This window comes from Eretmochelys imbricata, chromosome 1 (genome assembly GCF_965152235.1).
Source record: "Eretmochelys imbricata isolate rEreImb1 chromosome 1, rEreImb1.hap1, whole genome shotgun sequence".
Lineage (NCBI taxonomy): Eukaryota > Metazoa > Chordata > Testudines > Cheloniidae > Eretmochelys > Eretmochelys imbricata.
Genome location: NC_135572.1, coordinates 7,800,002 through 7,827,696, shown reverse-complemented (window position 1 = coordinate 7,827,696; position 27,695 = coordinate 7,800,002). Strand labels below are relative to the sequence as shown.

The 27,695-nt window shown below is 46.1% G+C and overlaps 1 protein-coding gene across 1 annotated transcript; it reads left to right on the top strand.

Annotated features, from left to right (window-relative positions):
* The first annotated feature begins 10,812 nt into the window (after positions 1–10,812).
* Positions 10,813–11,748, top strand: LOC144279498 (olfactory receptor 51G2-like). Its single transcript, XM_077841033.1, has one exon. The coding sequence runs from the start codon at positions 10,813–10,815 to the stop codon at positions 11,746–11,748; it is 936 nt and encodes a 311-aa protein (XP_077697159.1).
* Positions 11,749–27,695: the final 15,947 nt, after the last annotated feature.

Here is a 27,695-nt window from a genome sequence, read left to right as displayed (position 1 = left end):
ACCACTGTCACCACACAGTTTGTTTCATGGTTAATCCACTCCTGGTCATCACTCTTCATATGGTTCCAATTAGTCACATGGCTACCTCGGGGTGGCCAAGTGGTACTTATGATGCTGTCAGAGGTGTGATGGTGCTGAAATAAACTAAAATAGAATAAAAGTATGCGACCTGATTTCTCCCCAGCAGCCCCCTTTCCTGAATTACAAACCCAGGGTGCAGGCCATGGAAGGGAGCTTCCAGAAGGCTCTGTACAGGGAAATTTCCCTGGGATTGTTCTGTGGAGAGCTTTCCTTACCTTTTCCCTGAGGAATGAAAAGGAGGACCCAGCCTCCAGGGATCCCCAGAGTTTGGCACAGATCTCAGTGATCCACTGGTAGAAAGGCCCAACCACCCCAGTCTCTGGGCCTCCACAACTGCTCTAGGACCCTCTCCAGCTCCCTGCTAGCACAGGTTCATAAGAGATCTGCTACCAGGCCTGTCACAGCAGCCACTGCCCACAGGATCTGCTGAAGGGGTATGGTACAGGGTGGAGGGGACTGAAAAGAGATGGGAGGGCTGGGTAGAGTAGCTGAGGGGCACAGTACCCCAGCCATAGACTGGTCAGGAGGTTCTGACATTTCCTTACCCACTGTGCAGCCACAGACTCCATCAGTGCAACCTTCATTGATGTTATAAGGACCAGGCAGATGAAAAGCCTCCAATTTCTCTTGGGGATCCAGGCAGCTGCAGCTGGGCAGCACCATGACAGCTGAGCTTTCAGAGAAAAATGATCCGTTTCCTATGAAAACTCCTCCTGAATAAATGGGTGAAAGGGGAACATTTCAGTTTGAATCTCAGTTATTTACGGTGTCTGTTTTCCAGCCCAGCATCAGCCTCTCTCCCTTGTGCTATAGGACCACAGCCCTGGTGGCAGCACTTCCACACTGGGCAGTCCTTTAGGGTGACCTTATTTCATAAGGAGAAAACAGGAGACACCCAGCTGCTCGCCAGAGGCCACCCCCATTCCCTCCTGTGCAAGGCTGTCTCCTGTGGCTGAACCCTGCCTCCCTGCCTCCAACTCTGCCTACCCCATATGGGGAGCTGGCGTCTCCATTCGTCTCCAACGAACATTCCTCTGCTCCCCACCGTTTTGACAGGAACAGACGTTTCTCCTGTTAGCACTTACGAAGTCAGCAAGAGCATATGGGACAAAAGCCTCTTTTGGAAAAAAATGTCAGGTCAGCTGTGAGAGGACTTAACTAAGGGACTGTACAAGCCAAAACAGGACCAATGGGCACCCTACCACACACTCAAATGTGAAATTGCAGAACTACGAACTATGGTTTGGAACCTATCACTTAGCTTCTGTACCAAAAGACTGGAGGGTAGCTAATTTTGAAGCCAATTTTTAAAAAGGGCTGCAGAGATGATCCCAGCAATTATAGGCTGGTAAGACTAATTTCAGTCGTGGGCAAACTGGTTGAAACTATAGTAAAGAACAAAATTGTCAGACATATAGTTGAATATAATTTGGGGGGGGGAGAGTAAACATGTTTTTTGTAAAGGGAAATCATGCCTCACCAATCTACGAGAATGATCATAGAATCCTAGAATATTAGGGTTGGAAGAGACTCAGGAGATTGTCTAGACAATCCCCTGCTCAAAGCTGGATCAACACCAACTAAATCATTCCAGCCAGGGCTTTGTCAAGCCAAGTCTTAAAAACCTCCAAGGATGGAGATTCCACCACCTCCCTAGATAACCCATGCCAGTGCTTCACCTCCCTCCGAGTGAAATAGTGTTTACTAATATCCAACCTAGACCTCCCCAACTGCAACTTGAGACCATTGCTTCTTGTTCTGTCAGCTGCAACCACTAAGAACAACCTAGCTGCATCCTCTTTGGAACCCCCCTTCAGGTAGTTGAAGGCTGCTATCATATCCCCCCTCACTCTTCTCTTCTGCAGACTAAATTATCCCAGTTCCCCCAGCTTCTCCTCATAAGTCATGTGCCCCAGCCCCCTAATCATTTTCATTGCCCTCCTCTGGACACTCTCCAATTTGTCCACATCCCTTCTGTAGTGGGGGGACCAAAACTGGAGGCCGTACTCCAGGTGTGGCCTCACCAGTGCTGAGTAGAGGAGAATAATCACTTCCCTCGATCTCCTCGCAATGCTCCGACTAATAAAGCCCAATAGTCAGTTGGCCTTCTTGGCTACAAGGGCACAATGTTGACTCATATCCAGCTTCTCATCCACTGTAATCCCCAGATCCTTTTCTTCAGAACTGATGCTTAGCCAGTCGGTCCTCAGCCTGTAGCGGTGCATGGAACAGATAATCATCAAGTGGCCCATCTCCTGTCTCCCAATTCCCAGCTTCTGGCAAAAGGAGGCTAGGGACACCATCCCTACCAATCCTGGTCAATATAGATTGATAGACCTATCCTCCATGAATTTATCTAGTTCTTTTTTGAACCCTGTTATTGTCCTGGCCTTCATGACATCCTCTGGCAAGGAGTTCCACAGGTTGACTGTGTGTTATGTGAAAAAAATACTTCCTTTTGTTTGTTTTAAACCTTCTGCCTATTGATTTAATTTGCTGCCACCTAGATCTTGTGTTATGAGGAGGAGTAAATAACGCTTCCTTATCTACTTTTTCCATGCCAGTCATGATTTTATAGACCTCTGTCATACCCCCCTTAGTCGTCTCTTTTCCAGCTGAAAAGTCCCAGTGTTATTAATCTCTCCTCACATGGCAGCCGTTCCATTCACCTATTCATTTTTCTTGCCCTTTTCTGAACCTTTTCCAATTCCAATATATCTTTTTTGAGATAGGGTAACCACATCTGCACACAGTATTCAAGATGTGGGCATACCATGGATTTATATTTTCTGTCTTATTATCTATCCTTTTCTTCATGATTCTCAACATTTTGGTATGTTTTTTTTTGACTGCCGCTGCACATTGAGTGGATGTTTTCAGGGAACTCTTCACAATCACTCCAGGATCTCTTTTTTTAGTGGTAACAGCTAATTTAGACTCCAACATCTTATATGTGCAGTTGAGATTATGTTTTCCAGTGTGCGTTACTTTGCATTTATCAACATTGAATTTCATCTGCCATTTTGTTGCCCAGTCATGCAATTTTGTGAAATCATTCAGAAGTGCTTTGCAGTCTGCTTGGGACTTAACTATGTTGAGCTGTTTTCTATCATCTGCAAATTTTACCACCTCACCCTTTACCCCTTTTTCCAGATCATTTATGAAGATGTTGAATAGGACTGGTCCCAGGACAGACACCCCGGGGGACACCACTATTTACCTCTCTCCATTCTGAAACTGACTATTTATCCCTACCCTTTGTTTCCTATCTTTTAACCAGTTACAAATCCATGAGAAGAAATTCCCTACACAAAGTAATTTTCCTTCCTGTCAACTGTTGGAAATGGGCCAAACTGATTCCACTGGCCTCATTAGCATTTTTCTTCCCTTGGTATTCACTCCTTCTTGTCAACTGTTGAGAATAGAACTCTTCCACCTTAAGTGAATTGGTTCGTTAGCACTGACCCCCCCGCCACTTGGTAAGGCAGCTCCCATCTTTTCATGTGCTTTGATATATATTCTTCTTCCTGTATTTTTCACTCCAGGCATCTGATGAAGTGGGTTTTAGCCCATAAAAGCTTATGCCCAAATAAATTTGTTAGTCTCTAAGGTGCCACAAGGACTCCTCATTGTTTTTTCTCTTATCCCCTGACATCTTAATTTGCTTAAGAACCTTTGTTGAGGGACCCTGATAAAACTCAGGACACTATATCCACTGAATGCCCCTTGTCCACCAGCTTGTTCGCCCCATGAAATGGCCATTAGCCATTATCTCTGAAAATTCGTGGCGATTGGGGGAGGTCCCGGATGATTGGAGAAAGGCAAATATAGTGCCCGTATTGAAAAAAGGGTAGAAAGAGAATCCGGGGAACTACAGACTGGTCAGCATCACTTAAGTCCCTGGCAAAATCATGGAGCAGGTCCTGCAGGAATCCATTTTGATTGCCTTTATGATGAGATAACTGGCTCTGTGGATATGGGGAAAGCAGTGGACGTGTTATTCCTTGACTTTAGCAAAGCTTTTGATACGTTCTCCCACAGTATTCTTGTCAGCAAGTTAAAGAAGTAAGGATTGGATGAATGGACTATAAGGTGGCTAGATTGTCCGGCTCAATGAATAGTGATCAACGGCTCAATGTCTAGTTGGCAGCCAGTAGGAAACAGAATGCTCCAAGGGTTGGTCCTGGGGCAAGTTTTGTTCAACATCTTTATTAAAGATCTGGATGATGGGATGAATTGCACCCTCAGCAAGTTTGCAGATGACAATAAGCTTCGGGAGCAGTAGATAAGCTGGAGGATAGGGATAGGGCCCATAGTGACCTAGACAAATTGGAGGATTAGGCCAAAAGAAATCTGATGAGGCTAAACAAGGACAAGTGCAGAATCCTGTAGTTAGTAAGGAAGAATCCCATGCACTGCTACAGGCTGGGGACCGACTGGCTAAGCAGCAATTCTGCAGAAAAGGACATAGGGGTTACAGCGGACGAGAAGCTGGATATGAGTCAGCAGTGTGCCTTGTTGCCAAGAAGGCCAACGGCATATTGGGCTGTATTAGTAGGAGCATTGCCAGCAGAGGGAGGTGATTATTCCTCTCTATTCATTACTGGTCAGGCCACGTCTGGAGTATTGCGTCCAGTTTTGGTTCCCCCCACTACAGAAGGGATGTGAACAAATTGGAGATACTCCAGTGGAGAGCAACGAAACTGATTAGGTGGTCTGGGGCACATGACCTCTGAGGAGAGGCCAAATGAACTGGACTTATTTTACCTGCAGAAGGGGGATTTTATACCACCTTTCAATACCTGAAGGGGGGTTCCAAAGACGATGGAGCTCGGCCGTTCTCAGTGGTGGCAGCTGACAGAACAAGGAGTAATGGTCTCAAGATGCAGTGGGGGAGGTCTAGGTTGGATATTGGGAAACACTGGTTTACTAGGAGGGAGGTGAAGCACTGGAATGGGTTACCTAGGGAGGTGGTGGAATCTCCGTCCTTGGAGGTTTTTAAGGCCCGTCTTAACAAAGCCCTGGCTGGGATGATTTAGTTGGTGTTGGTCCTGCTTTGAGCAGGGGATAGGACTAGATGAAGTTCAGAGGTCCCTTTCACCCGAATCTTCTGTGATTCTATGATCATCGTTACTGCTCAGCTGCCCTCGAGTTAGCCTTGAGACTAATTGGAACCATAAACAGTGATGACAAGCCCGGAGTCCAGGAGCAGAGCCTGCAGCAGGGCTGGCCTGCAGTCCAGTTGGGTAGCATCTCCACAAATCCCCTGTGATTTGGCCTCCTGCAGTTTGCCATTGGCCATGATAGGGTTAAAGCTGATGCGCATGAAACCAAGCAGCTGAGGTTCCCTGATGGCCAAGTGGCCCCCAGGGGACTGTGCTGGCATCTTCATAAAGACACCTGCCTCCCCGTCTGAACAGAGACTGCCTGCCGCCTGTGCCACCTCTCCGATGACTCCGTGTCCTTTTGGGTGAAGACCTCTGGTGTCAGCAGCTGCACGCCGAGCAGAAACTGGGTACGTTGGCAGGTTTCATTTTTTCTTTAAAATGTGAAGTGAAGTGGGGAGGCTGGAAGCTGTTTCCATTGGCAGATGTTCTGTGCAGCGGCAGAGAATTCAGTTGGGCTGTCGGGGTGACTCAGTGAGGTGGCTGAAGGGCAGGCAGTGCTAGGTAGCTTGGGAACCCCTCCCCTACGTCTGCTCAATTTTAATTTAATGTAATGTAATTTAATTTGATTAATAATATTAATACTAATTAATTACAAATATTAATAGTATGGATTTTAGGCTTGCCAATCTGTTTGATCAGAAGATAAAAGTTCTGTCCCAAATCAGGCTCCACAGAATTTACAAAGGACCCTCGGGGTATGACGGGAAGCTCACGCTGAGACAGATATAGCCTTAAAGACTTTTTCTTAAAATCAATAATAGTAAGTCAATGGTAAAATACTCAGAGTTTCAAAGTTACAGTTGCATTACTGCTATTCAAAAGATACATTTGATAATATGGTATTACATGCAACAAAGCTTTGCTTAGTATACTCACACCCTTCCTTGATAACCTGGTGGTAAGAGACACAGGAAAAAGCCTTGCGGTTCAGGTTTCTGAATTCTTGAGTGAGGGATGCAATGCGTAGAAGACACAAATGCTATGAGCTATTGAAGTGAACTTAAGGTTTACTTGACTAACTTAAACTTAAAATCAAAACCTAATAAACAAAGAATAAAAACTTAGGGAAACCAAGCTTTGCCTATTTCCTTTGAAACTTAAAGTTTAAGAAGAACAAGTATAGTCTACTAATAGTAGCAGGCATTGCAGATCGATAGACTAAATAGAGAGAGATAGAGTAGAAATAGAATAAGAAAGAATAGAAAGTGGAGTACTCTGTCGAGGTGGGTCACCTCTTTTTTGGGCAAATTGCTGAAAATCCTTCCTCCTATGCCCAAATTTCATTCCTCACCCACAAAATGTTAGGGCATATTTCCATTTCCTGACTGGCTGAGGGCTCCAGCGTTTCTACACTGTAGCTACCCCTCAGAGTTACAGGGCTACCAGTATTTCTGTCCCCTCTCTGGTCTTTGAGTGCCAGATGTCAGGCCTTGTAGTCTTCCCTCTCATGGGGTGGAATCCCACGATTCTCCCACCCTCAGACTAGGCTCTGGGCTACAACACACTGCGGGTCGACTGTGCTTGGCGAGCAGGTCCGAATGTCTGTGGTTCTCCCCTCTGGGAGTCTGTGACCAGTGGTGAGACGAGTGACCAGCCAGCCTTCGAGAACCAAAATACTGTTGAATCCGAACAGCAGGAAGAAAGTGGAACATGGGAGAATCAGAGGGTTTTAAAACAGCAATCTGTACAGATCTCTGACCCCAAGCCCTTCTGCTCTGACAGGGACCCAGACAGGCTGAGGGCCTTCAGACTTCCCAGCAGTGTCTGTCCCTGTCAGTCTGAAGAGATTCTCACAACAGCTGCCCCATCTCTGGACAGACTGACAGAACTGGCAAAACAAGCTGTGGAATGCAGCTGGAACTCAGAAACGGGCTCTTCCCAGCTTGTAGTTTCTGTGTTGTCTCTTGACTTCCCTGGGGTGGTGGCTGAGCAATGGCTTTTCCTGAGCTATTGCTTCCCTTCTTGCTTGTTTTCCAGCAGCCTGCTATGAAACTAGGAAGATCCATATTGGTTTCACCCAATAGAGCCATAATATAAACATCACAAATGTTAATCCAATATAGCTCTGCAGCAAACATCCCAAGAACTGGGTTTAACATAAACATTCATTATGGCAGCTCAGCTCCATGTCTGTCACAATGCTGTTCCCAGATGCCACATAGTTTATGAATACAGGACGGAGACAGTCAAAGTGCAAGCGAGAGAGAGAGCAATAGACTACTTTCATGGGGAAATGAAGTTCCATTTCCATGAATACTCATGCATTTGACTTTCAAATCCACTTCCTGCAAACCCTCACCGTGGATAAATAACCAGTGCTGGGGTTACGATGTACGAGTGAGTCAGAGCTCAGGGAATGAATATTTTCTATCCTGACTCCAAGGCTTGTTACCACTCTGGATACAGGCTACAGACTGACAGAAAAGAACCTGAGGAGAACCAGTCAGCTATTAACCCAGGGACAGAGGAGCTACTCGGCTTCTGTTTGCTGACAAGGGACTGAATGAGGGCTGAGACACTGCAATCTTTTCAGATTCTGAAGAAATCCGGATGACAAACCCTACATTTTAAGTCCCACTGTAAGCTGAGAAATCATCCCTGAAAGAAGATCAGAGGGGAAGGAATGGGTTGACAGGTGTGTGCTAAACTACAGATGTGTGAATGTTCTGCCAAACTTCTCATTGTAATAAAATATTGCAAACCAAACTTTCATGAGGAGCAGTGGAAACTTTACTGCTTAATGGCTTTTACTTTAAAAAGTATTTCAGAAGTTCTCCCATACTTTTTGCAATGGTTTGTGCTAATAACTCTTGTGCAGTGAACAGCTGTATGATCATATCCCCTGGTAGCTGACCAGAAGCTGTTGATCATGAACATAATTCCTCACAAATACCGCTGGAAGTCTTTGGAAGTCTTTCCATAAAGTTTTGAGAGAACAGAACCGCTGGTCTTTGTTTCAGTAGTGTTACAGAGCTGAGGTGCAGGAAAGGGGAGTGTTCTATTAGTTGTAAGTAATTTGCACCCATCACCTCTTACATGAACATGCCTGAAGTAATTTGCACACACAAGTGGGTATTAGTGCAAACGTAGTGTTTGCATATTCACCCATTTGTGACACCAATTCCTCTCCCGCCCAGCTGAAGTAACTGCCTGTGTTAACTTGTAACTTGCCAAGTATCTATAGACCCATGCATGGGGAGAGGATGCAGGTCCTGTGAGGAAGATCAAATGCTCAGGCTTCAGTTAACATTGTCCAGGCAAAGCACTTCAGCTTCCCTAGGGGGAATTCTTGGGGGTCAGATGGTATCACCGGGAGCATAAGGTAAGGGAAAGTTAACATAGCCTGGTTCTGACTGAATTTACACATGTAAATCTGGAGCAACCCAGTAGAAGTCACGATTATTGAATTAAGAACCTGGCACTAAGAATTTATCTCATGTGCTGGAAAGAGAGAGTGGAATAATTTGAAGTCCCAGGAGTGCAGAAAATAAAAAGTATATCTGTGAGGCAATGAAACATGTTTATAAATAGTTTCAATGCAGGACAGATAAATAAAATGACAGTCTTCGCCATGCACTTGCCATGTGCATCAATCAAATGGCCCACCTTGATTATCATGCACATTGTCTAGAGAGTTGTCACTTTGGATGGGCTATTACCAGCAGGAGAGTGAGTTTGTGTGTGAGGGGGTGGAGGGTGAGAAAACCTGGATTTGTGCTGGAAATGGCCCAGCTTGATGATCACTTTAGATAAGCTATTACCAGCAGGACAGTGGGGTGGGAGGAGGTATTGTTTCATGATCTCTGTGTGTATATAAAGTCTGCTGCAGTTTCCACGGTATGCATCCAATGAAGTGAGCTGTAGCTCACGAAAGCTCATGCTCAAATAAATTAGCTAGGTGTGTGTTGGATTATGATTTCTTTAAATGGCTGAGAAAAGAATTGTGCTGAATAGAATAACTATTTCTGTCTGTGTATCTTTTTTGTAACTTAAGGTTTTGCCCAGATGGATTCTCTATGTTTTGAATCTAATTACCCTGTAAGGTATCTACCATCCTGATTTTAAAGAGGGGATTTCTTTACTTCTATTTACTCCTATTTCTATTAAAAGTCTTCTTTTTAAGAAAACTGAATGCTTTTTCATTGTTCTCAGATCCGAGGGTTTGGGTCTGTGGTCACCTATGCAAATTGGTGAGGCTTTCTATCCAACATTTCCCAGGAAAGGGGGGTGCAAGTGTTGGGAGGATTGTTCATTGTTCTTAAGATCCAAGGGTCTGGGTCTGTAGTCACCTAGGCAAATTGGTGAGGCTTTTTACCAAACCTTGTCCAGGAAGTGGGGTGCAAGGTTTTGGGAAGTATTTGAGGGGAAAGACATTTCCAAACAGCTCTTCCCCAGTAACCAGTATTTGTTTGGTGGTGGTAGCGGCCAATCCAAGGACAAAGGGTGGAATATTTTGTACCTTGGGGAAGTTTTGACCTAAGCTGGTAAAGATAAGCTTAGGAGGTTTTCATGCAGGTCCCCACATCTGTACTCTAGCGTTCAGAGTGGGGAAGGAACCTTGACAATCCCTAAATGTAAATGTAAATCCCTAAAGGTAAAAACCTTACACTTCTCACTATTAAATTTCATCCTATTACTATTACTTCAGTTTACAAGGTCATCCAGATCCTCCTGTAGGATATCCCTGTCCTTCTCTAAATTGGCAATACCTCCCAGCTTTCTGTCATCCGCAAACTTTATTAGCACACTTCCAGTTTTTGTGCCAAGGTCAGTAATAAAAAGATTAAATAAGATTGGTCCCAAAACCTATCCTTGAGGAACTCCACCGGTAACCTCCCTCCAGCCTGACAGTTCACCTTTCAATAGGACCCATTGTAGTCTCCTCTTTAACCAATTCCTTATCCACCTTTCAAGTTTCCTATTGATCCCCATCTTATCCAATTTAACTAATAATTCCCTATGTGGCACAGTATCAAACGCCTTACTGAAATCTAGGTAAATTAGATCCACTGCATTTCCTTTGTCTAAAAAATGTGTTACTTTCTCAAAGAAGGAGATCCGGTTGGTTTGGCACTATCTACCTTTTGTAAAACCATATTGTATTTTGTCCCATTTACCATTGACTTCAAAGTCCTTAACTACCTTCTCCTTCAAAATTTTCTCCAAGACCTTGCAGACTACAGATGTAAGTATTCTAAACCTTCCTGACTTACATGACAAAATGTGTCTAACTAGTGGGTGTCAGGGAGAAACTTTCCCTGGGATCAGAGTATCTCTTAGTCCCCTATTGCAGGGCTTCTCCACCTTTCTTTGCGGCATCTCGTAATGCCTAGTGGAGACTTGACTAGACAGGCACTGCTGGACTGATCAGACCTACAGTCTATCTTTCTATTGAGGGCATAAATCCAAGACAATGTTTTTGCTGATTTTCCCTTGAGGTCCTGAGAATCTCTTGACTTGCACTGAGAGCAGAAAGATTTCTCGCTAACTATCACCTAGTTTCCTTTTCTATTTCTTTTTCAGGAAGAAAAGTTCAAAACTCCCCAGACCTGCCCAGTACATTATGTCAGCTGTCAATGACACTAAATTCAACTCTGTAATGTTCCTTCTCACCAGGATACCTGGGCTGGAAGACATCCACCTCTGGATCTCTATCCCCTTCTGCTTCATGTATGTTCTTTCAATCGTAGGAAATTCAGTCATTCTGTTCATTATAAAAACAGATCCAAGCCTCCATGAGCCCATGTACATTTTCCTTTCCATGTTGGCCGTCACAGACCTTGCCTTATCCATAACCACCATACCGACGATACTGGGCATATACTTGTTTAACTCTAGGAGAATCAGCCTCCAGGCCTGTTTTGCCCAGATGTTCTTCATCCACTCGCTTTCAAAAATTGAGTCCTTTGTCCTCTTGTTGATGGCCTTTGACCGCTTCATCGCAATTTGTAACCCACTGAGATATACCTCCATCTTAACTCCACCGAGAATATCCAAGATGGGCCTGGTGGCTGTGGTGAGATCGGTGGCCCTAATACTCCCACTCCCCATTCTCCTGAAACGGTTCCAATACCGTGAAGACAATGTCCTCTCCCATTCCTACTGCCTGCACCCAGACATCATGAAGGCGGCTTGTTCAGACACCTCAGTGAACAGCATCTATGGCTTGTTTGTTAAAGTCATCACGGTTGGGTTGGACTCCTTCCTCATCTTCCTCTCTTATGTGATGATCCTCAAAACAGTGCTGAGTATCGCATCCCACAGAGAGTGCCTCAGGGCCCTGAACACCTGTGTCTCCCATCTCTGCGCTGTCGTGCTCTTCTACATATCAGACATTGGCCTGTCTTTGATACACAGATTTGGAAATAGCTCTACTCACTTGCTTCAGATTATCCTGGGCTACATTTACCTGCTGGTCCCGCCCCTGATGAACCCAGTTGTGTACAGTGTGAAAAGCAAACACCTGCGTGAGAGGATAATCAGGGCATTTGTCAAGTGAAGGGTCAGTTCATCACCTGGCTCCAGTGCTGGTGACATGGGGGAGGAAAAACAGGAGCGATGGGCATGGCCACGAATTCCATGCTTTATCCTCTGCCCATGAAGCCCTTTCCTCTGCCCCATCTCTTCTCCAAAGACCACACCTCTCCTATTCCCCTTTACCTGAGACTCTGCCCCTTAGCCAGCGTCAGGCCTTTCTAAGAGTTGCACAGGGAGCCAGAGCCGCGGTGAGGTGCACTACACCCTCTACATTTTATCCCCCAGGATGTACAAGTCAGGGAATGTGGAGAGTCTTGGGCTCCCCACAGCAACCTTTACTCCCAGAGCAGCTCTTACAATGGCCCGACTCTGGCCTGGCTCAGAGTTAGAGCCTTGGGGAAAGTGGAGGAGCAAGAGGCTGGGCTTCATGAGAAGATATGAGGCAGAGGACAGGGCTTCAGGGGAAAAAGGGGAGTAGGGTCTGAACCAACACTGACTGTAGTAATCAGGACCGTGGGGGTGATCCTGAGTGCAGGAGAAGGTTGGGGCTGGAGGGTAAGAGATGTTGTGTTTTGGAGAAGACTAAAGAAATGCAACCCCACAAAGGGGGCTCTTGTTTTAAATATCCGAGGCTGACAGTAAGTGATTGCAAGGACCGTAGAGGGATGGGCAGGGTTCCTGCAGGGCCACCTCAGACCCCAAGGGGGCACTCTGGGGTGGCTCCATCTGCAGGGACTTGGCCAAAGTGGGCTGTGCTCTTGGAAGTCGTTTCCAATGGGCAGATGTCATCCTAGCCCCCAGGATGTTCTAAACTCTGCTGAGGGAGGGAGAAAACAGGCCAGTGAATTAAAGCCCTGTAACTGGCCCATGGCCATGCCCACTCTATACAGCGCAGGGGGAGGTCTGCTGGTGCTTCAGAGAATGCAACCAGGCCTGTCACCGCTCAGGTGTCTGGAAGGCTGGTAATGTTGTTTGGGCATGGCTCTGCAATTCCAGACAGCTGCGTTTGATTCCCAGGCCATACGTGACTGTGGACAAGCCATTGGATATCTCTGCACAGGTGGATAATAGCCTTGCCCTGCCTCACAGCAGTGGTGGAAGGATAAATACATTCGATGCAGTTCGATACTCTGAGACCCTAACATCAGGGCTGTGTCAGGGTTCCACAGAGCAACACCTCTGATATTCGTCTATAAAAGGCCTCTTACCACAACCTCCTGTGACAGCTGTCTTCTGGGAAGCCCCATGACTCCAGCCCCTTAGTGTCTGTGGCAGATGTGGGGGCGACAGTGAAGGTTAAGTAGTGGATTTCTGAGGGTAATGTTGGAATGTCCCAGGGAGGTTCAGCACAGTCACAGAACCAGTGACTGTAAGCCATTGAGGCTAAATGGGTGTCACTGCCAAACTATGGATCAATGGCCTCGGGGGCCTTCTCTTTGATTGTCTGGTTGAGAGAAAGCAGTCTGAGGGCAAAGGTCAGCTTCACACCTAGGCCCTGTAACACAGACGAGGCTGAGCACTATGGTTGCTGCGCCCAGGCTCATACAGGTTTCAGCGAAGCTTGCTTCCACCCAAAAAGGAAAGACAGATGGGACGATGCTCTAAGAGCCACAGGGAAACTAGACTGGGTCCCAAGAGCTTCTTGTCGTCCCAAAAGAATGTAAGTTGGGCCAGTTCTGTTTGCTACTAAAGCTCCTCATTTCAAGGAGGCTGGGGGTGACTGTATAGCTCTGGTCACAAGTAAGAGTGTCAAGTGTCCATTCAGTGCTGCTGGGTGATAAGCTTTTATCATTGATGGCATGTTGTTCCCAGCTCAAACAGTGGGACAACTAAAAACATCAGAATCCAAGAACAGCCATAGTGGGTCAGAAAAATGTTCCATCTAACCCAATATCCTGTCTTCCAATAGTGGCCAATGCCAGGTGCCCCAGAGGGAATGAACAGAACAGTGAATCATCAAGTGATCCTTCTCCTCTTGTCCATTGCCAGCCTCTGGGAAACATAAGCAAGAAATACCATCCCTGCCCATCCTGGCTAATAGGCATTGAAGGACCTCTCCTCCACTAATTTATCTAGTTCTTTTTTGATCCCTGTTATAATCCTGGCCTTCACTAAATCCTCTGGCAAGGAGTTCCATAGGGTGGCTGTGCGTTGTCTGAAGAGAGACTTCCTTTTGTTGTTTTAAACCTGCTGCTTATTTTTTTCATTTGGTGACCGTAGTTCTTGTGTTATGAGAAGGAGTAAATAACACTTCCCTGTGTACTTTCTCCACACCCATCATGATTACATTGTGAGATTCCTCTCACGACAGGAAAGGATCTGGTTTACAGGGTAAAGAGACCATATATCCTGGTTTCACTGTGGCAGTCTTGAGTCTTCTAGGCCAGCATATATTCTTGTTGAGTGGTTGTAAGCATTCAGAATAGCAACTTTCTTCAGTTGCATCCAAAATAGAAATTCACTCAAGACAATAAATGATAGATTTATAGAAGTTGAGGAAAGAAGGGACCATTAGATTATTGAATCTGACCTCCTGGAGACTTTCTCCCAGTTTACCCCCATATGAGCCCAATGACTTGTATCTGACTAAAGTATCACTTCTGTTCCTCTAAAGCGTATCTTTTAGGAAGGCATGTAATATTGGTTTGGAGACATCAGGAGAATCCACAACGTCCTTTGAGAGTTTGTTCCCCTGGTTAATGACCAACACAGTCAAAAATATGTGTGCCTCATTTCCAAATTTAATTTCTCTGGCTTCAGTTTCCAGCCGTTGGTCCTTGTTATACATTTCCTGGCAAGGTTAAAGAGCACTTTAGTACCTGGTATTTCATTCCTGTAAAAGGGCTTGCACACTATTATCAAGTCAGTTCTGAATCTTCCCGAGTTCGACTCACTACATGCCAGTTTATACAGCCAAGGGTAAGTTGGAAGTGACCGAGGAGGATGTATTAGTCAGTCCCAGCATGACTGTGGGCCACCAGTGTGCTGCAGGAGTGAACAAAGCAAAGTGTGAGGCGAGATAGGGAAGTATTAAGATCCTTATAACAGACACTGGTCAGACATCCTCTGGCAAACTATGTAAAATTCTGGTCACGCATATTACAGAAAAAAGAATTCAGACTGGAACAGGTGCAAAGAGGGACTCCAAGGATGGTCAGGGCAATGGAGGGCCTGGCTTTTGGAGGAGACTGGAAGAATTTGGCTGGTTCAGCATAAGACAATGCAGGCTTCATGGGGATCAGATTGCTGTATAAATACATCGGGTCAGGGAAGGGGGAAACACCAGGGAGGGAGCCAAGCTCCTGAAGCTAAAGGACAGCATTGGCACAAGAACAAATGAGGAGAAACTGGCCAAGAGCAAACTGATGCTGGAAATGAGAAGTTGGTTTCTGAGCATTAGAGTAGGGAGGTTCTGGAACAGCTGCCCAACAGAAAGGGGGGGAAACAACGTTTGAAGATAGAGCTTGATAGGTTTATGCACTGGGTGATAGGGCAGCGTCACCTGCCATAAAAGGAGACTGGGCTCATTGACCCAGGAGGTCCCTTCCAGTCTCATGTCCTTATGGATCACATTAGGCCATCCTGAGTCCCACTGGGAGCGCCTGTGGAATTGCTTGTCCACTATGACCCTGCTCTGTGCCCTGGCCAATGGATCTGTCCCTCAGGAGATTCAGGAGAAAGCATGACTCAGCCTTATTGTCTGGAAAAGGAATTGTTCTTGGGTTCCTGTTTAGTGTTGTCACAGGAGTGTAATTGCATGAGTTTCTGGTAATCGCAGCATGCTGAGCTGCCAGCTGCCCCCACTCAGTCACTTGCCCCAGAGAGGAAGGATGGTTCAGGGTTAAAGTGCGAACCCGGGGCTCCTAAGAAGTGGCTTCAGTTCCATGCTCTTCCAAAGACTTCTTCTGTGACCTTGGGCAACTCACTTAGTCCATCTATGCCTCTGCAATATGTGTTTTAATCCGGCTCAATGTAAAGTTGTAGATCTAGGAACAAGGGATGCTAGCCATCCCTATTAGATGGGGGTTGCATAACTGGGAAGCAGTGATCCTGAAAAAGACTTGGGGGGGTCAGAGTCTTTAATCAGCTGAACATGAGCTCCTAGTGTTACACTAAGAAAGGAAAAGCTAGTGCAATCCAGGATGTACAAGCAAGAGAATCTTGATTTTGAGCAAAGGTTATTTTTCCTCTATATTTGGCACCGTTGCAACCACTGCTGTAAAATTGTGTCCAGTTCTTTTGTCTACAGTTCAAGAAAGACGTTGATAAATTGAAGACAGTTCAGAGACGAGCCATGAGAATGATTAAAGGATTAGAAAACCAGCCTTCTGTCTACACCTCGAAATTAGGTTGAATTTGTAGAAGTCGTTTTTTAGAAATCATTTTTATATACTTGATTGAGTGTGTCCCCACACAAAATGCTCTAACTGTATTAAGTGCATTAACTCGGCGGAGTGCTTCCACAGTACCAAGGCTAGCATCGACTTCTGGAGTGTTGCACTGTGGGTAACTATCCCACAGTTCCCGCAGTCTCCCCTGCCCATTGGAATTCTGGGTTGAGATCCCAATGCCTGATGGGGCAAAAAACATTGTCGCGGGTGGTTCTTGGTACATGTCATCAGGCCCTCCCTCCCTCCCTCTGTGAAAGCAACGGCAGACAATCGTTTTGAGCCTTTTTTCCTGAGTTACCTGTGCAAACGCCATACCACGGCAAGCAGGGAGCCCGCTCATATCACTTTGGCAATTAGGAGCACATTAAACACCACGTGCATTATCCAGCAGTATATGCAGCACCAGAACCTGCCAAAGCGAAACCGGGTGAGTAGGCGACGTCAGCACGGTGACGAGAGCGATAAGGACATAGACACAGACTTCTCTCAAAGCATGGGCCCTGGCAATGCAGTCATCATGGTGCTAATGGGGCAGGTTCATGCCATGGAACGCCGATTCTGGGCCCAGGAAACAAGCACAGACTGGTGGGACCTCATAGTATTGCAGGTCTGGGACGATTCCCAGTGGCTGTGAAACTTTTGCATGCGTAAGGGCACTTCCATGGAACTTTGTGACTTGTTTTCCCCTGCCCTGAAGCACATGAATACCAAGATGAGAGCACCCCTCACAGTTGAGAAGCGAGTGGCAATAGCCCTGTGGAAGCTTGCAACGCCAGACAGCTACCGGTCAGTCGGGAATCAATTTGGAGTGGGCAAATCTACTGTGGGGGCTGCTGTGATGCAAGTAGCCAACGCAATCAAAGATCTGCTGATATCAAGGGTAGTGACCGTGGCAAATGTGCAGGTCATAGTGGATGGCTTTGCTGCAATGGGATTCCCTAACTGTGGTGGGGCGATAGACGGAACCCATATCCCTATCTTGGCACCAGAGCACCAAGCCGGTGAGTACATGAACCACAAGGGGTACTTTTCAATGGTGCTGTAAGCAGTGGTGGATCACAAGGGACGTTTCACCAATGTCAGCATGGATGGCCGGGAAAGGTACATGACGCTCGCATCTTCAAGAACTCTGGTCTGTTTCAAAAGCTGCAGGAAGGAACTTTCTTCCCAGACCAGAAAATAACCATTGGGGATGTTGAAATGCCTATAGTTATCCTTGGGGACCCAGCCTACCCCTTAATGCCCTGGCTCATGAAGCTGTACACAGGCAGCCTGGACAGTAGTCAGGAGCTGTTCAACTACAGGCTGAGCAAGCGCAAAATGGTGATAGAATGTGCATTTGTACATTTAAAAGTGCATTGGCGCAGTTTACTGACTCGCTTAGACCTCAGCGAAACCAATATTCCCACTGTTATTACTGCTTGCTGTGTGCTCCACAATATCTGTGAGAGTAAGGGGGAGACGTTTATGGTGGAGTGGGAGGTTGAGGCAAATCGCCTGGCTGCTGGCTACATGCAGCCAGACACCAGGGCGGTTCGAAGAGCACAGGAGGGCGCGGTGCGCATCAGAGAAGCTTTGAAAACCAGTTTCATGACTGTCCAGGCTGCGGTGTGAAAATTCTGTTTGTTTCTCCTTGATGAAACCCCCCGTCCCTTGGTTCACTCTACTTCCCTGTAAGCTAACTGTTAGGGGGCTTATTCCTTCACCCACTTACTTCCCTGGTCCTTCTCGCATGAACAGAGAGCAACAATATCCGAAGTCCAAAGGTGCAAACAATTCAATGTTTATTGGGGTGAACTTCCAGCAAGCATGATTCCAGTTTCCTTCCTTAGTATCCTCCTTCCCAGCTCTGACACCACAGAGCCTTACACCTGTGTCCCTGTTCCCATTCCTACCCTTAGCCAAACATGATTCCAACTTCCTTACTCCCATTCCCTGTTCCCATTTCCCCCTTTAGCAAAACATGATTCCAATTTTCTTACCCCCATTCCCTGCTCCCATTTCCCACACCCACATGCCCATGCCCACCACCAGCCAAACCCAGTCACTTCCTCATTGACAACAGATTATATAGTAAAACTTGAGTTCTGCTTAGCTATACCTTAACCAATCATTTTCCTGAAATTTAACTAACCAATCCTAACATATTGTAACATAATTATGTAACCAATTATATCCCACCACCTTAATTAGTTTACACCCAGAAAAATTAATTATACCGCAGACAGGAACAATCACAGAACCAGACAGAGATTATACAGACAAACAATAGCAAAGTGGGAACTACAATGACAAGACAACACAGAAATGAGGATTTCACATCCCAGTATTGATAAGTGAGTTCTTGCCAGACAGGATGCTATCAAACTAAGTTTCCTTTTACATTTTCTAGGCACTTCCCTTTCTCTGGAGGTGATAGGAATACAATCCTGTCCTGATAGTGCCTAACAGCCCAATAGCACCTTATTTCAATGTGACTAGTTTGGAATGTGAGGATGTGACCGTTCGCTTCCCAGCTTATGACTGCCTCTGCTGCTTAGCCAAAGGCCTTAGCCTAAGAACAGGGCCACAAACTGTCACAGTAAGAGAAGGCCCTTACACTGGCAGACAGTGGTTTTGATTCTTTCTTTTATACCTCTGGAACTAGCCAAGTGATAAGAATACACCTAAATTCTTAAAGTACAGGCCTTTGCAGACAGGCCTGAATATCTATATCCTAACACTAACCACCCTCCCCTCCTTCCTTTGATCACCGCTTGCAGGGCAATAAAGTCATTGTTGCTTCACATTCATGGATTCTTTATTAATTCATCACATAAATAGGGGGATAACTGCCAAGGTAGCCCGGGAGGGGTGGTGGAGGAGAGAAGCACCAGGAGGGGTGGTGGAGGAGGGAAGGACAAGGCCATACAGCACTTTAAAAGTATAAAACTTTAAAACTTATTGAATGCCAGGCTTCTGTTGCTTGGGCAATCCTCTGGGGTGGAGTGGCGTTCCTGGGCGTCTGGGTGAGGAGGCTATGGAACTTAGGGAGGAGGACGCTTGGTTACACAGGGGCTGTAGCGGCGGTCTGTGTTCCTGCTGCCTTTCCTGCAGCTCAACCACACACTGGCGCATATTAGTTTGATTCTCCAGCAGCCTCAGCATTGAATCCTGCCTCCGCTCATCACGCTGCCACCACCTTTCAGCTTCAGCCCTCTCTTCAGCCCGTCATCTCTCCTCCTGGTCATATTGTGCTTTCCTGCACTCTGACATCGTCTGCCTCCACGCATTCGTCTGTGCTCTGTCAGTGTGGGAGGACAGCATGAGCTCAGAGAACATTTCATCACGAGTGTGTTTTTTTCGCCTTCTACTCTTCACTAGCCTCTGGGAAGGAGAAGATCCTGTGATCCTTGAAACACATGCAGCTGGTGGAGAAAAAAAAATGGACAGTGGTATTTAAAAAGACACATTTTATAGTACAGTGGTTACACTCTTTCACGGTAAACCTTGCTGTTAACATTACATGCACAGCACATGTGCTTTCGTTCCAAGGTCGCATTTTGCCTCCCACCAGCGCATGGCTAGTCCCTCCCCCCTCCCCGTGGCAAAAAGCGGGGAACATTTGTGTTCGGGCACAGGCAAAGAGCCCAGTGGGAACGGGCACCTCTGAATTTCCCCTTAAGAAAAGCACCTTATTTCAACCAGGTGACCGTGAATGATATCACTCTCCTGAGGATAACACAGAGAGATAAAGAACGGATGTTGTTTGAATGCTAGCAAACATACCCTGCAATGCTTTGTTCTACAATGATTCCCGAGTAGGTGCTACTGGCCTGGTGTGGTAAAGTGTCCTACCATGGTGGACGGAATAAGGCTGCCCTCCCCAGAAACCTTTTGCAAAGGCTTTGGGAGTACATCCAGAGAGCCGCAAAGGCCAGCGCAAATCAATCATTAAACATGCTTGCTTTTAAACCATGTGTAGTATTTTAAAAGGTACACTCACCAGAGGTCCCTTCTGTGCCTGGCGGGTCTGGGAGGCAGCCTTGGGTGGGTTCAGGGGCTACTGGCTCCAGGTCCAGGGTGAGAAACAGTTCCTGGCTGTCGGGAAAACCGGTTTCCCCGCTTGCTTGCTGTGAGCTATCTACAACTTCATCATCATCATCTTCCTTGTCCCCCAAACCTGATTCCGTGTTGCCTCCATCTCCATTGAAGGAGTCAAACAACATGGCTGGGGTAGTGATGGCTCAACCCCCTAAAATGGCATGCAGCTCATCATAGAAGTGGCATGTTTGGGGCTCTGACCCTGAGCGGCCATTTGCCTTTCTGGTTTTCTGGTAGGCTTGCCTCAGCTCCTTAAGTTTCACGCGGTGCTGCTTCGGGTCCCTGTTATGTTCTCTGTCCTTCATGCCCTGGGAGATTTTGACAAATGTTTTGGCATTTCGAAAACTGGAACGGAGTTCTGATAGCACGGATTCCTCTAACCATACAGCAATCAGATCCCATACCTCCCGTTCGGTCCATGCTGGAGCTCTTTTGTGATTCTGGGACTCCATCATGGTCACCTCTGCTGATGAGCTCTGTACTCACATGCAGCTTGCCATGCTGGCCAAACAGGAAATCGAAATTCAAAAGTTTGCAGGCCTTTTCCTGTCTACCTGGCCAGTGCATCTGAGTTGAGAGTACTGTCCAGAGCGGTCACAATGAAGCACTCTGGGATAGCTCCTGGAGGCCAATGCCATCTAATTGCATCCACAATACCCCAAATTTGACCCAGCAAGGCAGATTTCAGGGCTAATTCTCTTGTCAGGGGTGGAGTAAGGAAATCGATTTTAAGAGCCTTTTTAGTGGAAAAAAAGGTCTTTTTTGTGTGGACGGGTGCAGGGTTAAATCGATTTAACACTGCTAAATTCAACCTCAACTCCAAGTTTAGACAAGGGCTTAGAGTGATAGACTGAAGGAGCTCAATGTATTTAGCATAAGGAAAAGAAGGTTAAGGGGTGATTTAATCACAGTCTGCAAGTGCCTGCATGTGAACCAAACATTTAACAATGGGCTCTTCAATCTACCAGAGAAAGTCATAACAGGATCCAGTGGCTGGAAGTCGAAGCTAGACACATTCAGACTGGAACTAAAGTGTAATATTTTCTAACAATGAGGGTAATTAAGGATTGGAACAATTTACCAAGGGCCATAGTAGATTTGCCGTCACTGACAATTGTTACATCAAGTCAGGATGTAGTTCTAACAGCTCTGCTCAAGGACTTATTTTGGTACAGGTCTCTGCCATGTGCTATAAAGGCAGTCAGACTACGAGATAGCAGTGGTGCCTTCTGGCTTTGGGATCTGCCCAGTGGTGTTAGTAGCTCTGCCCTGCCGCACGGGGTGTTGTACCGATAAATATGTCACAGATTGACAGGTGCTCGGATGCTACAATAATTGGGGCCGGAGCTAAGAGCTTTAGAGAGATTTCAGCTCTATGCCTCTTAAGGACGATTTGGAGTATTGGCTGGAGAACCTGAACTCTTCCCAACACCCCGTGGTGATGAAACCTGTCATTAGCACAGCACCTTTTGATGAGGGAGATCTGGGCCCCTCCTGCAGCTCGGCAGTAAGAGGGAGAATCAGGACGTGGTTTCAGAGAGTGAAGGATGTGGAGAGTGTTGCCTAGGCAAACAGAGCCCTGCTGGGCTGCCCCTCACTTTGTTCCTGACCCCCACCTGCTCCATGATCAGTGAGAGCCGCTCTAGTGCTGGTGATAGACCTCACACTCTGCCTCCAAATTCCATTATCACCCAGTTTGGGGGTAGCTGGATCAGGGGGAGGAAGTTGTTTGGGTCCAACAGAGAGTTGTAGCTGGATTTGGGTCATGCCTCTTTCTATTCAGAATGTACATAGCCTTGCTTACCCAGTGTTTGCATGTCTCTTGGCTGAAGAAGGGGAGAGACTGAGTTGTGTCTCAGGTACCAAATGGCTCTGCGAGCTAGTCACTGTTATGTCCGGAGGTCTGTGGCGTAACAGGGCTCTCATAAGTATACTTCTAAATCTCATTATTTTGAACCATGTGATGATTTTCTGGGGTGTGGTTCATAGTTTTTGAATTGGGCTTGGCAATACTGCGCAAGTAGTTCAAAAGATGTGAAGGGAAACTAGGAAAAGTCATAAAAATTAGGAACAATTTTTTATAGTACATCAGAAGCAGGAAGCCTGCCAAACAATGAGTCGGGCTGTCATAAATGTAAAGGGAAGGGTAAACCCCTTTAAAACCAGAAGAAAAATCCTCTCACCTGTGAAGGGTTAAGAAGCTAAAGGTAACCTCGCTGGCACCTGACCAAAATGACCAATGAGGAGAGAAGATACTTTCAAAACCTTGGAGGAGGGAGAAAAACAAAGGGTCTGTGTCTTTCTGTATGATGATTTTGCCAGGGACAGAACAGGAATGGAGTCTTAGAACTTAGTAAGTAATCTAGCTAGGTATGTGTTAGATTATGATTTCTTGAAATGGCTGTGCTGAATAGAATGAATATTCCTGTCTGTGTGTCTTTTTTGCAACTTAAGGTTTGGCCTAGAGGGATTCTCTATGTTTTGAATCTAATTACCCTGTAAGGTATCTACCATCCTGATTTTACAGAGGTGATTCTTTTCTTTTTACTTCTATGAAAAGTCTTCTTGTAAGGAAACTGAATGGTTTTTCATTGTTCTAAGATCCAAGTAGTTGGGAGGATTTTGGGGGGAAAGACGTGTCCAAACTATGTTTCCCAGTAAACCCACATAAAATTTGGTGGTGGCAGTGCAAATCCAACGGCAAAGGGTAAAATTAATTTGTACCTTGGAGAAGTTTTAACCTAAGCTGGTAAAAGTAAGCTTAGGAGGTTTTCTTGCAGGTCTCCACATCTGTACCCTAAAGTTCAGAGTGGGGGAGGAACTTTGACAAATGCAAAGAATTCATTTAGCCTCTCTGCAATGACCTCATCTTCCTTGAGTGCTCCTTTAGCACCTCAAAAAGAAAAGGAGTACTTGTGGCACCTTAGAGACTAACCAATTTATTTGAGCATGAGCTTTCGTGAGCTACAGCTCACTTCATCGGATGCATACCGTGGAAACTGCAGCAGACTTTATATACATACAGAGAATATGAAACAATACCTCCTCCCACCCCACTGTCCTGCTGGTAATAGCTTATCTAAAGTGATCATCAAGTTGGGCCATTTCCAGCACAAATCCAGGTTTTCTCACCCTCCACCCTCCCACACAAATTCACTCTCCTGATGGTGATAGCCCATCCAAAGTGACAACTCTGTACACAATGTGCATGATAATCAAGTTGGGCCATTTCCTGCACAAATCCAGGTTCTCTCACCCCCTCACCCCCCTCCCAAAAACCACACACACAAACTCACTATCCTGCTGGGAATAGCTTATCCAAAGTGACCACTCTCCCTACAATGTGCATGATAATCAAGGTGGGCCATTTCCAGCACAAATTCAGGTTTTCTCACCCCCCCCCACCCCCAGACACACACAAACTCACTCTCCTGCTGGTAATAGCTCATCCAAAGTGACCACTCTCCCTACAATGTGCATGGTAATCAAGGTGGGCCATGTCCAGCACAAATCCAGGTTTTCTCACCCCCCCACCCCCATACACACACAAACTCACTCTCCTGCTGGTAATAGCTCATCCAAACTGACCACTCTCCAAGTTTAAATCCAAGTTAAACCAGAACATCGGGGGGGGGGTAGGAAAAAACAAGGGGAAATAGGCTACCTTGCATAATGACTTAGCCACTCCCAGTCTCTATTTAAGCCTAAATTAATAGTATCCAATTTGCAAATGAATTCCAATTCAGCAGTTTCTCGCTGGAGTCTGGATTTGAAGTTTTTTTGTTTTAAGATAGCGACCTTCATGTCTGTGATTGCGTGACCAGAGAGATTGAAGTGTTCTCCGACTGGTTTATGAATGTTATAATTCTTGAGATCTGATTTGTGTCCATTTATTCTTTTACGTAGAGACTGTCCAGTTTGACCAATGTAAATGGCAGAGGGGCATTGCTGGCACATGATGGCATATATCACATTGGTGGATGTGCAGGTGAACGAGCCTCTGATAGTGTGGCTGATGTTATTAGGCCCTGTGATGGTGTCCCCTGAATAGATATGTGGGCACAGTTGGCAACGGGCTTTGTTGCAAGGATAAGTTCCTGGGTTAGTGGTTCTGTTGTGTGGTATGTGGTTGTTGGTGAGTATTTGCTTCAGGTTGCGGGGCTGTCTGTAGGCAAGGACTGGCCTGTCTCCCAAGATTTGTGAGAGTGTTGGGTCATCCTTTAGGATAGGTTGTAGATCCTTAATAATGCGTTGGAGGGGTTTTAGTTGGGGGCTGAAGGTGACGGCTAGTGGCGTTCTGTTATTTTCTTTGTTAGGCCTGTCCTGCAGTAGGTAACTTCTGGGAACTCTTCTGGCTCTATCAATCTGTTTCTTTACTTCCGCAGGTGGGTACTGTAGTTGTAAGAAAGCTTGACAGAGATCTTGTAGGTGTTTGTCTCTGTCTGAGGGGTTGAAGCAAATGCGGTTGTATCGCAGAGCTTGGCTGTAGACGATGGATCGTGTGGTGTGGTCAGGGTGAAAGCTGGAGGCATGTAGGTAGGAATAGCAGTCAGTAGGTTTCCGGTATAGGGTGGTGTTTATGTGACCATTGTTTATTAGCACTGTAGTGTCCAGGAAGTGGATCTCTTGTGTGGACTGGACCAGGCTGAGGTTGATGGTGGGATGGAAATTGTTGAAATCATGGTGGAATTCCTCAAGGGCTTCTTTTCCATGGGTCCAGATGATGAAGATGTCATCAATATAGCGCAAGTAGAGTAGGGGCTTTAGGGGACGAGAGCTGAGGAAGCGTTGTTCTAAATCAGCCATAAAAATGTTGGCATACTGTGGGGCCATGCGGGTACCCATAGCAGTGCAGCTGATCTGAAGGTATACATTGTCCCCAAATGTAAAATAGTCTCTAAGGTGCCACAAGTACTCCTTTTCTTTTTGCGAATACAGACTAACACGGCTGTTACTCTGAAACCTGTCATTGTGCAAGGCACTGCATTTAGCCGTATGGAGTGGAAATCTGTCAACTGCATGAAAAAACTTGTACAGATACAGACAGACATCATCTTCCTTTCCAAATGCAAACAGATGGACATCGTACCAAAAGGACTGAAGGTAAAAAATCCATTACAATCTACATACCACACAGACTATGCTGACAGCTTGTGCCACACGCTCTCAAAGAAACTGCGGAATCACCTGATCAACATCCTCTACAGCAAACAGGGAAAGATTAAGAATGAGCTCTCAAAAATGGATACTCTCATAAAAAAACAACCTTCCACACAAACTTCCTCGTGGCTGGATTTTACTAAAACTAGACAAGCCATTTACAACGCACACTTTGCTTCTCTACAAAAGAAAAAGGACACTAAACTTTCTAAACTACTACATGCTACAAGGGGCCACAGCAATGGTTCCCTCAACCCACCTAGCAATACTGTTAACCTATCCAACTATACTCTCAGCCCAGCAGAAGCAGCTGTTCTATCTCGGGGCCTCTTCTTCTGCCCCTCCACCCCCATGAACATGATACAGTTCTGTGGTGACCTACAATCCTATTTTCGACGTCTCCAACTCAAGGAATATTTCCAAAATACCTCTGAACAACATACTAATCCACAGAGGTCTCCCTACCAACACTACAGAAAGAGGGATTCTAGGTGGACTCCTCCTGAAAGTCGAAACAGCAGACTGGACTTCTACATAGAGTGCTTCCGCCGACATGCATGGGCTGAAATTGTGGAAAAGCAGCATCACTTGCCCCATAACCTCAGCCATGCGGAACGCAATGCCATCCACAGCCTCAGAAACAACTCTGACATCATAATCAAAAAGGCTGACAAAGGAGGTGCTGTTGTCATCATGAATAGGTCGGAATATGAACAAGAGGCTGCTCGGCAGCTCTCCAACACCACTTTCTACAAGCCATTACCCTATGATCCCACTGAGAGTTACCAAAAGCAACTACAGCATTTGCTCAAGAAACTTCTTGAAAAAGCACAAGATCAAATCCGCACAGACACACCCCTGGAACCCCGACCTGGGATATTCTATCTACTACCCAAGATCCATAAACCTGGAAATCCTGGGTGCCCCATCATCTCAGGCATTGGCACCCGGACAGCAGGATTGTCTGGCTATGTAGACTCCCTCCTCAGGCCCTACGCTACCAGCACTCCCAGCTACCTTCGAGACACCACTGACTTCCTGAGGAAACTTCAATCCATCGGTGATCTTCCTGATAACACCATCCTGGCCACTATGGATGTAGAAGCCCTCTACACCAACATTCCGCACAAAGATGGACTACAAGCCGTCAAGAACACTATCCCCGATAATGTCACGGCTAACCTGGTGGCTGAACTTTGTGACTTTGTCTTCACCCACAACTATTTTACATTTGGGGACAATGTATACCTTCAGATCAGCGGCACTGCTATGGGTACCCGCATGGCCCCACAGTATGCCAACATTTTTATGGCTGATTTAGAACAACGCTTCCTCAGCTCTCGTCCCCTAAAGCCCCTACTCTACTTGCGCTATATTGATGACATCTTCATCATCTGGACCCATGGAAAAGAAGCCCTTGAGGAATTCCACCATGATTTCAACAATTTCCATCCCACCATCAACCTCAGCCTGGTCCAGTCCACACAAGAGATCCACTTCCTGGACACTACAGTGCTAATAAACAATGGTCACATAAACACCACCCTATACCGGAAACCTACTGACCGCTATTCCTACCTACATGCCTCCAGCTTTCACCCTGACCACACCACACGATCCATCGTCTACAGCCAAGCTCTGCGATACAACCGCATTTGCTTCAACCCCTCAGACAGAGACAAACACCTACAAGATCTCTGTCAAGCTTTCTTACAACTACAGTACCCACCTGCGGAAGTAAAGAAACAGATTGATAGAGCCAGGAGAGTTCCCAGAAGTTACCTACTGCAGGACAGGCCTAACAAAGAAAATAACAGAACGCCACTAGCCGTCACCTTCAGCCCCCAACTAAAACCCCTCCAACGCATTATTAAGGATCTACAACCTATCCTAAAGGATGACCCAACACTCTCACAAATCTTGGGAGACAGGCCAGTCCTTGCCTACAGACAGCCCCGCAACCTGAAGCAAATACTCACCAACAACCACATACCACACAACAGAACCACTAACCCAGGAACTTATCCTTGCAACAAAGCCCGTTGCCAACTGTGCCCACATATCTATTCAGGGGACACCATCACAGGGCCTAATAACATCAGCCACACTATCAGAGGCTCGTTCACCTGCACATCCACCAATGTGATATATGCCATCATGTGCCAGCAATGCCCCTCTGCCATTTACATTGGTCAAACTGGACAGTCTCTATGTAAAAGAATAAATGGACACAAATCAGATCTCAAGAATTATAACATTCATAAACCAGTCGGAGAACACTTCAATCTCTCTGGTCACGCAATCACAGACATGAAGGTCGCTATCTTAAAACAAA